At 47.9% G+C, this 10,933-nt stretch overlaps 1 protein-coding gene across 1 annotated transcript; it reads right to left on the minus strand.

The window, feature by feature from the left end:
• Positions 1 to 64: 64 nt before the first annotated feature.
• Positions 65 to 10,633, minus strand: RFC5 (replication factor C subunit 5). The gene is made up of 11 exons (XM_059676132.1): positions 10,387 to 10,633; positions 8,886 to 8,950; positions 8,496 to 8,632; positions 7,279 to 7,358; positions 6,369 to 6,442; positions 4,794 to 4,953; positions 4,050 to 4,131; positions 3,532 to 3,661; positions 2,869 to 2,946; positions 1,845 to 1,899; positions 65 to 636 (listed from the first exon to the last, which is right to left on the minus strand). The coding sequence occupies exons 1-11, from the start codon at positions 10,464 to 10,466 to the stop codon at positions 540 to 542; spliced, it is 1,038 nt and encodes a 345-aa protein (XP_059532115.1). The 5' UTR covers positions 10,467 to 10,633; the 3' UTR covers positions 65 to 539.
• Positions 10,634 to 10,933: the final 300 nt, after the last annotated feature.

Genomic DNA, 10,933 nt, shown 5'->3' on the forward strand with positions numbered 1-10,933 from the left:
TCCACGCACAATTAGGAACCTGCTAGTAAGTCCTCTACTTCAAGAGGAGAAATAAAAAGACCAGTTTTGAAAGGAAGAGAATTGAGTCCATTTTATGAGTATAATAGTTTGGGCCAGAAATCTGTTCACATCTACCCTCAAAGTAGACACAGGGTCACAGACTATATGTGACTTTGGAGATGTTCTGTTTATCCTGAGTTGGCAGACACATGGGCCACATTAGGTTTGAAAGCCTTATAGCCCAAAAGGGTAAAAGCCTTACGGTTGAAATAAAGGTGTTTGCCCTTTTCTACCTATAAAACACAAGAGGGCAGTGCAGCAAGACAGTTGTTCACTAAAATTGTTCTGTCCACTCTGCTCCAAACAGCCACAAACAAGGTATTTTATATGTCTGCCCACCCATGCCTAGAACAAGAATTTTCCAAGACTGGGTGACTGTGGCTTCACCCCCTCACGCGGGCAGCAGTTCGTCCTGTAACCAGATCCCCTGTGCTCTAGTCACTGCTGGGCCTGCGACTGCAGCAAATGGTCCTCAGCGTCTAGGCCTCCGAGACGATCAGGTCTCTGGTGACTTGAAAAGCTGCGATGAGGGAACTCAGCTGAATCTTCTCGCTGGTGCCCACAGAAAGTCTGTACCTAAATGAGATCAAAAGGTCAGAGCAGAGAATACCACACACAGCAACCCTTCGACAAGAAAAGAAAGATCAAAGACAACACCTGAAGGAGGCGAGGAGGTCATGAAAACTGATCCTGGATGTCACCTTGTATGTGTCCTCTAACATTTTCTTCTGTCCTAAACACTCATAATTTTTTCTCACCAATTTGAAGGAAAAATTAAGTCTAAAAAACTGTCAGCAGTGTTCTGAACTTAACTTTGTTCTAGCTCTATAAAGAGATGCAGTTTATGTGATTAAGGATTATTTCTTCACCTACAAATGGCACTGGGGAGTTGTAATGAAGATTTCCTTCCTCTGACTTCACTGGGAAGTGTGGCTGATATGCCTGTGGTTCTGTGGTATAGTCGGTAAGCAGGATGCTGCCATTTCATCTTGCCACCTTTTATTTTTTTATATATTTTTAAAAATATTTTTTTTATTGATTTCAGAGAAGAAGGGAGAGAGCTAGAGAGATAGAAACATCAATGATGAAAATCATTGATTGGCTGCCTCCTGGAGGGCGGGGGGGATGGAGCCTGCAATCCAGGCATGTGCCCTTGGCCAGACATGAACCTGGGACCCTTTAGTCCGCAGGCCAACACTCTATCCACTGAGCCAAACCAGCTAGGGCTCATCTTGTCACCTTTTAAGCGGTTAAGCCATTGAAAGCAAGATCATATTCACAAGTAGTGATAAGTCACCTAATTTGTGCATCCGCAAGCCAATGAGGGCAGATTAGAGCTGGCCTACGCTAACAGTCTGATTTTGAAACCAATGCTTTTGTCTATTTAAATGACAGCAGCAGCTTCCCTGGGGGCTAATAACTGCTCACTGAACCAGGCAAAGTGGAAAATCGAGTTTGTTTACTCCCCCCAGTAGGCCGCGTATGCAGAAGGCCTTCACAGCTGGAGGTCTGCACTGGAGCATTAACAGAACCAATGCAGACCAAGCCTTCGAGGTCTTTATCTCAAATATGTACCTGAGTCAGACCTGTCCTTGTGTTTATTCATGTTCTTAGAATAAGCACCTCACACCCTTCCCCATCGTTCATTCAATAACCCCACCAAAAACTGGATCAGACTTGTACAGGAAGGATTTAGACAAAAAATTTGGAGCCAAGCAAATAGAAACAAACCACCACAGGGGAAAAAGAAGGAAAAGAATTAAAATTGGGAAGTGAATACTCACTCAATTTCTGCCATTTTGGTTAATAAGTGTATTCGAACTGAAGATGGGAAGTCAACTGGGGGGAAAGGGAAAGCACAATCAAATGAATGAGCCTGTCATTCCTTAGAAGACAAGTGTTTGTTTAAAGATCAGATGGTTAACACTTTTCTTGTGGCCTCAGATCACTAGATACACCTCTAAGGAAGCAGCAATTAGGTTTTCATCCCTCCATCTGTGTCTTCACCGTTAGCCCCTCCCCCGCCGCGCCATTAGATTCCGGAGTGACCAGAAGGACATGGAAGAGTCTCCAAGTTGCTCTTAGCAACTGGGCTGCTTTGTAAGTTAACATAAAAGCTGGTCTCACTTCCTCTCCCAATTTTAAAAACAAACATAAACTTGATTTTTTAAAAGTCAATTTATGCTCAGTTTTCACAAAGCACAAAGCTGGGCTTGAGCCAACCATGTTCTTGGGCAGAAGTTAACATGCCAGCCAGCCAGAAAGAGGCCCGTAAAGGTGCCGGTAGAAGCAACATTTCTGGACATTCACGGACCCGACCGCCTGTGCAGCTGGCTGCTGTGGAGGAAAGAGCTGATCCAAAAGGCTGCACAACCGACCACCTGGCTCCCCAGCAAAGGCCAGCGGATTGGCCTGGGGTGATTCCTATGTGGAGAACCAAGTCTCTGTATAGAAGATACAACCTAGTGTGGAACTTAAGATGGTTTAGTTAAGACTGTTCTGGTTTACATGAAAACAGATCTTCCTTCTCCCTCTCCTTTTGGGGAAAATATTATTTTAGAAATGTGAATTACAACATACTACTTACTGCTGCAAAACAGCACTCTCCCCAGCAGCTCTAGGGGTTCAGAGTGTTTTCGGAATGAAGGTTTAAGTAACGACAAAACTAAAAATGAGGGGTTCGGTTTATAATTCTTCATTCCTGTTTCTTTGCTTCAAAAATGAAGCCTCGTGTTCCCTCTCTAATCACCCTTAACCATAAAGCACGCCCCCTTCTGACGGCGTCTACACTGGAGAATGATGTGTTACCTCTATGCACAAACAGGTGGATCTCCGTCAGGATGTCATGCAATGCCAACCCCTTCAGCGTCTTCAGCTCCATGATATCTAGAGAGGAGCAGTTAAGGCAACGGGGGAAAGTTCCAGAACAAATGTGCTGCAGGTAATTTTGAATCCAAACCCTCGTGAGCGACTTAGAAAGCAGAGCTTCTAATCTCAGTAGTTGTTGGTTTCGATGTGAAACTGCACATGAACCCCAATCCTTTTCTCATTTCCCTCTTCACTGAGGGCTTTCTGAAGGATGCAGTGGTGGCAGCTGTCTATAGAGAACAGAACCAAATGCACTCCCAGGTGGCTTCATACCACGACAGCCAGCTTTTACTTTCACAGCGAGACAAGATTAACTGGCTCCTTGGAAACGACTGCAGCGCCCACCATGGTCCAGCTGCCTCTCTCCATCTGGGGGTCGGGTGGCTTCCGGGTACCCAGGTCAGAGTCCTTCAGGAAGAACTCAGGGCATCAGACACGTATCCACTCCACCCACAGCCATCTTACTCCTACATCTTACACGCTGAGCAGAGTCTCTCACGGCTAACTTTCTTGCCAGAGCGGGGAGGTGCTGGCTGTAGCATTGGGGTCAAGTTCAGGCCTTGGGAACAGAAACCGCTATTAGTAGGACGTGAGAAAGGATACTTCTGTAGGCTGTGGTGAAGTCTTGATTCAACATCCAGTCCAGGATGTTGGCGATGTCTGACTTGAGTGGGTGCCCTGTGCAGGTGTAGACCGTCTCCTCAGTCACCTTGCCAAAGGCCATGTTGGTGCTCTGCGCAGACAGGGGGAGAGAGAGTCACGGCAGCTGTGACAGCCACCGCCAAGCTGCAGGCAGGTCGGGCGGAAACTGCTGAGGCAGCAATAGCACCGGGCACAGGAGAGCTGGGATCTGCATTCACCTACACTGGAAAAGGTGGCCTCACGGCAGATGCAGCTGCTGTTACAGCTGTAGCATCCTTCCCTATCTTCCCCTCGTTTGCAACAAATTACTCTTTCAATTAATCAAAACACAAAGGGTGGGGAGATCGCGACACATTAGGAGGTCAAGGTCTTCCCAGTTCTAGATTTCTGCATTCACAGTGGCTGTACTATTGCTGATGTATTTCTTGAAAAACTATTCCGAAGCCACAACTTAAGATTTGCTACAAGTAGCACTGTACCTGCAAAATGTTCAGAGCCCGTCGCATATCTCCACTGGAAAGAGTTATAAGCGCTTTCATTCCATCTTCACTTACATCAACTCTGAAAGGAAACAGGCAGGAGATGAGAGGCCCTGAGAGCCCAGGCATTCCCCCAGGGAACAGGATGGCCTGAAATGATTTAAGATTTGGAAACAATGAAAGAAAAAAAGGGGAGGACGGAGTTAACCGCTCTTCCGATCTACAGGATCTAGAATTCACCCTGGTATTCAGGGGCGGCGGCTTCACGTTGGCAGTCACAGCCCACTCAAAGTCTAGAATGACCCTCAGGTAGGACCAAGCAGCGCTGTGTTGAGCAGCTGGCTCTGAATCGTGCTTCCTGGGAGGAAAGAGCACGGGAGAGGTGTGATCAGAGTCACAGCACCTTCAAATAAGCAGCAGCGCAGCTTGGTTTCTTGCTCGGCATCTGATTACACGGAATGTATTATCCCAGGACCTTCCCTTCTAGTCAAAAAAGGCGAGAGGCATCTCGGCAGCAGGGACTTGGCAGCGCGCAGTTCCCAATGACAAAAGAAGAGGAGGGAACTGGGACCGCTTCCAGGGAGGGGGATGGAGGCAGAAGAACCAAATGACTTTCCCGCACAATGCCCCGGACATGCCACTAACGACCCTGCAGCTGGGCGCCCGGCTAAGTCCTTGACAAATACCACTCACCCCACACTCAGTTCCCGAGACCCCACCTTTCCTGCTTCCCCATATACTTACTTCTCTTCCTCTATGACATGTTCCAGGCGGGGGACCATGAGTTCAGGGGTCAGGGGGCCGAATCGGAACCTTGTACACCGGGACTGCAAAGCGGGGATGATCTTTGACAGATAGTTACAGATGAGGCAAAATCTGGTATTTTCCGTGAATTTCTCGATCACTGGCAAAGGAAAAGAAAACCCCCTCATGTCCATCCTGATTCTTCAAAGGACCCAGAAATACTGAATGGTCACGTGAACGGTGCAGGGAACAGGAATGTAACAAGAATTCAAGAATGCAAACAAATGATGCTACAGGAACAAGAGAGGGTGTCACTGGGGGGGTCAGGACTGGAAATCACCCCCTCTCTTCCCAAAATCTGACCGACATGTCCCCCCACAGGCCTTATGAAACGCTTCTTTAAGATGCACCAGGATTCCCGTGCCCTTGCCATCCCATCCATAAGACACGAAACCCAGTGCTCCTGCCCTTCGGATTCCATTCTGTTTGGCAGGTTGATGCTCCACCCTCTACAAGGTGGGGAGGGGGTGGCCTTTTGCGGACTTTCCAGTGGACCTTGTCTCAAAGCCTTAGACCAGGGGTCCTCAAACTACGGTCCGCGGGCCACATGCAAATACAAATATTGTATTTGTTCCCGTTTCGTTTTTTTACTTCAAAATAAGGTATGTGCAGTGTGCATAGGAATTTGTTCATAGTTTTTTTTAAACTATAGTCCGGTCCTCCAACGGTCTGAGGGACAGTGAACTGGCCCCCTGTTTAAAAAGTTTGAGGACCCCTGCCTTAGAGCATAGCATTGATGAGAGAATAACCTGAACTCAGAGATGCTTAGACACCAGCTTCCCTGGGTCGGTACCCAATGTTTCTGCACAGGGATCTGCCAGACTGACAGTCACTCTGCAGAACAAGATGCCAGAGAAAGCCTGCCAAAGCTCCAGGACCAGATCTCTGTCCTCCTCCTCCTCCTCAGCCTCTCCTCCCCCCACCCCGCCCCCCCCACCCCCGGACACCTAAAGATCAGCCTTTCCTTTGAGCTGATTACCTCTGAATCTTAATGAGATGACCAATGTCCTTTCAAAGAAATGAACTGCCTGAGCCCCTTCAGACAGACAAATCACAGGATACTCTCCCTTCCCTGCCAAATCATTTCCTTGGCAAGGAGCGAAGTAATGTCGGCTTTCTGAGTGTGACTAAATTCCTGGAATTTTCCTGGCTATTTCATATCTAAGGGTACCAACAACAGAATGTCCATCCAGCAGTTTAGGGATGAAAGACTTTCCATAACCTTCCATCAAATGCTACAAAATCCCCAATCTTGAAATTGAAGCCAGCTGAAAAGGAGAACGAGACACCACGAATCCCAACAGGGCTTGTGTCTTTAAGCTGTGGAAAGGGGAAACCCCCGAAATGGAGATATTTTGCCTAGATCGTCAGGTGGCATACATGGAGAAAGGTAAACAGATTCCTCTGGGCCAGAAAGGAATGAAGGTGGAAATAAGTCACGTCGTATCTTATGTCCAGAGTTCCCAATTCTCCGATGTGCTCATCAGCCAACACGCTGTACTCAGCAGCTCCTACCTCTCCTCAAGGCATTCTGGGCGTCCTGAGTCATGGCATCCGCCTCATCCAGGATCACCAGCTTAAAGCCTTTCCTAGGAAAAAAACGGCACCACGTAAAGATTTCAATCTCACTTCAGCTTCAGACCCAGACCTACATCTTCACATGCGCCATCAGGCCCTGTTCAGCCCATTTCTCCCAGAACTCTGGCCAAAGCTGACATCTGTGGTCACAGAGGAAATGCCCCCATCACTCCTTCAACTCTTTTTTTTTAATTGATTTTTTACAGAGAGGAAGGAAGAGGGATAGAGAGTTAGAAACATCCATGAGAGAGAAACATCAATCAGCTGCCTCCTGCATACCCGCTACTGGGGATGTGCCCGCAACCAAGGTACATGCCCTTGACTGGAATCGAACCTGGGACCCTTCAGTCCGCAGGCCGACACTCTATCCACTGAGCCAAACCAGTCAGAGTACCTTCAACTCGTAAAGGGAACTGAGGTCTAACGTTATTACTCTAGTGCTTTTTCTCCCTACCTCCTTCACTCATGCCTGTCTTTTTATCTTCTTTATTTTAGCTACCATCCTAGTTATTCATCCTGATCTCAATTCATTTTTGTCTAAATTCAAACGAGCTCATCCAGGCTTAAAATGGAATCGGTCCTCAGTTAACTAATAAAATGAAGTCAATGCTTCCCCCAAGAACTGGCTAATACAGACTTAGATAACATTTTATTTCAATATTTGCATTTTAACTTTTTTTTTTTTTTACCACCATCCCTGTACTTTATCTCTTTTTCATGGCTGCTTTTGACAGAGTCATTTCCCCTGGCCGTTATAAACTGGCAAAGGGGAGGCTAAAAAAAATTAAGCTGTATAGTCTCACTGATCAAAATCTCGGGGGAGAGAAATTATGCAAATACTTCTTACTTAAATATTGTCCTCGTGCTAGCAAAGCTCAGGATTGGTCCCCGAACGATGTCTATTCCTCTGTCGTCTGAAGCATTCAGCTACGTGTGGAAGAGAAAAACCAGAATAAATAAAAAACATGTTGATGGGCTATTTATGAATTAATTTACCTTTCCATCATTCTAGCTCAGCAAGCTAGGTCTCCGAGTCTAATGACAGCTAAGAGATAATCACTATTCAAAAACAAGATCACATTTGTATTTAAACTCCTTGCTCACTAGGTCATTCAGTCTGAAAGGCCAAAGACAGACTTTCCTCTCCCCTTCTGAGGACGATCACTGGCAAACTCTGGAGGAATAACTCAGTGGCCTGGTCTCAATGACCTCTGACCCGAGCAGAATGAGGCTAATGTCAGCTACCACAACCTAGAGCAACCCAGGAGTTACCAAGTGTCTAACACACTGAGGTAGGAACATGTGTGGCAGCAAGGTTCTAAGATCTCAAACAAAAAAAATAAATGTTTTTCTTGCAATCAACAATATTTAGAATTTTGTAATCTAAGTGTATTAGTCGAGTCCCAGCAGTAAAGAGATGGCACACTCACGTGCAGTGCTTTGAAGAGAATTACATGAAGAAATATGTTAAAAGGTATTGGTGGGGTGTGGGGAAACCACAAGGGCTAAGTAGTAGGTCAAGGACTACTGGGGCCCATTACCACCCCCAGGTCTTAAGGGGTTGGTGGGGCAGTGGTGAGGCCACCTGAGAAGGCAGTGTGATACGCCCCGTAGAGGGGGATGTTGTCAGCCCATGGTGGCTCCCAGGCAGGACTAAGCATCGTTCTCCTCCCCTCCCCCACTCCTGCCAGGGTCCCTATTGGCCAAACCTAACCGGGAGCCAGAGGGTAAGGGAGCTTGTAGTCAGTACAACTCAGCTTTCCGGACAAGAACCACTGCAGCAACGTGGAGAAGCCGTCTGGAGGGGCACATGGAGGCAGCCAGCACCTGCGTGACCATGGCGTGTTGGGGACAAGCTGGCAACACAAGGAAGGTACCTGGCCCTACAACTGCCTTCGAGCTAATGCCAATCCAGACCAAAATGTCAATTACAGAAAAAAGTGAGTGGACCTATCTTATGTCTGCTTCTTTCCCAACCAGCAGGACAACTTACTTGTGAACTAAAACAAAAGTAGAACTCAAAGAGACTGGAGTCCTTTATCAAGGAAGAATAACCCCATTTACCTCCAGGACCATGGAGCCAAATTCTTTATCTCTGTACAGCTGTTTAGCACAGGCCAGGATGGTGGATGTCTTTCCTGTCCCCGGAGGCCCATAGAGAAGCAGGTGTGGCAATCGATCTTCACTGATGAATTTCTGAACTGAGGGTTAGGAAGAAAGAGACTCCTCAGTTTCTGAGAGCCTCATTCACTGTGGGCCCTCGGGGTGGGCTGAATGCATGGCAACCCCATGTGTAAATCAGAGGCAGATGCAGGAATAAAAGATCTGAAGGGCTCCACGCTTACAGCACCTTCCATAAAGCTCAACGAGACTCTTCAAAGTGATTACTCAGCAGAGACAACACCCCCAAGGAAGTGACACAGGTCCTTCAACTAGGAAAACATGGATGCTTACTGGTACTCAAAATGTCCTGATGAGAAATGAGATCGCTCAGTGTCTGTGGCCGGTATTTTTCAACCCTGAAATACAATTTAGCATGGATTACACCACACGTAAATGCAAGAACATGTTGTTATGCACAAAAGAATCCTTTCATATCTTAACTAAAAGAGGAAGAGAAACAAAACCCTTTATGTTTGAATACAAGACCCGTGGTTCTCAACCAGGTAACATTTGGCCAGACCTGAAGGCATTTTCCGCTGTCACAGCTGGGTGGAGGTTGCTACTGGCACCTAGTGGGTAGGCCCCAGGAATGTTGCTAAAGATCCTATAATGCCCAGGACAACCCCCCTACTCCCTCCCCCCCCAAACACACACCGCCCGATCAAGTATCTGGCCCAAAATGTCAGTCATGCTGAGGTTGATAAACTAATTTCACCTCTCCAGCGGTCTGCCTTTACCCTCAGCGTGGATGGGCACCTATGATTTCAAAGTGAACTCAAAATTGAACTCACACCCAATACATAGAAACAGATAAATGGTGGTGTATCCAAACAAGGGAATATTATTCAGCCATAAAAAGAAATGGTGTTACACACAACATGGACGAACCTTGAAAACACGGTAAATGAAAAGAAGACAGTCACAAAGGCCCACATATTGATTGTATTTATATGAAATATCCAGAAAAGGCAAATTCATAGAGAGAGAAAGCAGAGTCATGTTTGTCGGGGGCTAAGAGAGGGAGAAATGAGGAGCGACTGCCAGTGGGCATGTGGTTTCCATCTGGGGTGACGAACAATTTTGGAACTAGATAGTGTGATGGCTGCACCACTACTCAAGGCACTGAATTGTGCACTTTATAATGCTTTCAACTATAAATTGAAAGTTACAATTTTTACAACGATATAAACAAACTGAAGTTATTATTAGATAAGAACAACTTGGAATTTGCTGAAATTAAGCCAAATCCCTGTGGTCTTTAAAACATCATTAGGACAGAGTTGTGAGTACAAGCCTGAATGCGGACCACTTGGGTTCAAATCCAAACCCATTTTCTAGCTCCGGATCTAATGCAAGTCACTGAGCCTTTTGGCTGTATTACTCCAACTGTAAAATTGGAATAAGGAACACCTACCTCCTAGGATCTTAGTAAAGACCCAACAGCTACTCGGGTTCCTGCTGATCTAACAGAAGACCATTTAAAAGTGAACTAGAGAGTGTGATTATTATTTTAGCTTAGAATCTGACCAGTAATCGCACCGGACATGTTGGCACTGTGGCCGATGCAACGTCCAGACGCGGGATCGAATCCCCGTGCTGTCATCCAGGCACAAAAGCCCCGGCAAAGGTCCTAAGAACCGAGGGGCTGGGGGAGCTGGGGGAGGTCGAGACGAACCTCTGAGGCCCCGCCCGGCCGCGGGTCCCGGCCGCAGGGGTGAAGTCCCGCGGGCACCCGGCCCCCCGCCTCTCCGAGAGGCGACCCCCTCCCCGCGGCAGCCAGGCCTCCTCCTACCAGGGCAGGTTCCTGATCCTGGACGCCGAGGGCTGCGGCTGCGGCTGCGGCTGCGGCTGCGGGTGCGCTGAGGCTTCCATGGCGGGCGATGAAGGCGTCCGATCCGCGGGAGTCGGCGCCCCCGGGGGTCAGCACGGAGCCCGGCCCAGGTCTAATCCCGGGACCCTCGCACTTACAGTTCGCGCGCAAAAGCAGCTCTCGCGAGATTCAGCCGCTGCTTCCGACTTCCTCTCTAGGTCCCGCCCCCTCCCTGTTGCTAAGGCGCCTGTTGCCTAGTTACCGCGAAGCCGGGTCCTCCACCTCGCATGCACTGCCCGCTCCGCCTTGCTGGGAACCTCCCTGAGCCCAGTGAGCGGGGCAGCAGGAGAGGCAAGGCCGCCCCTGCAACTGCCAGTCGTCATTGCAAATTAAAGTCTCCCGGGCGACGCCCCGTCCAGGCAGCGCCCAAGTCCAAACGCTTGCCGTTCAAAGGAACAGAAAGCCGCCAGCGCTGTAAAATCCGGAGGAAAAACATCCCCGCACGACACGCCAGCTCTTGAATATAGGT

This window comes from Myotis daubentonii, chromosome 19 (assembly GCF_963259705.1).
Source record: "Myotis daubentonii chromosome 19, mMyoDau2.1, whole genome shotgun sequence".
Classification (NCBI taxonomy): Eukaryota; Metazoa; Chordata; class Mammalia; order Chiroptera; family Vespertilionidae; genus Myotis; species Myotis daubentonii.

Excerpts from the sequence above, each read along its gene's own strand:
- RFC5 (XM_059676132.1), bottom strand. The coding sequence starts at position 10,466 with ATGGAAGCCTCAGCGCACCCGCAGCCGCAGCCGCAGCCGCAGCCGCAG. Across the intron at positions 8,951-10,386 it reads AGGATCAGGAACCTGCCCTG|GGTTGAAAAATACCGGCCAC; the intron begins GTAGGAGGAGGC and ends ATTGTATTTCAG. Across the intron at positions 7,359-8,495 it reads TTGGCTCCATGGTCCTGGAG|CTGAATGCTTCAGACGACAG; the intron begins GTAAATGGGGTT and ends TTCCACACGTAG.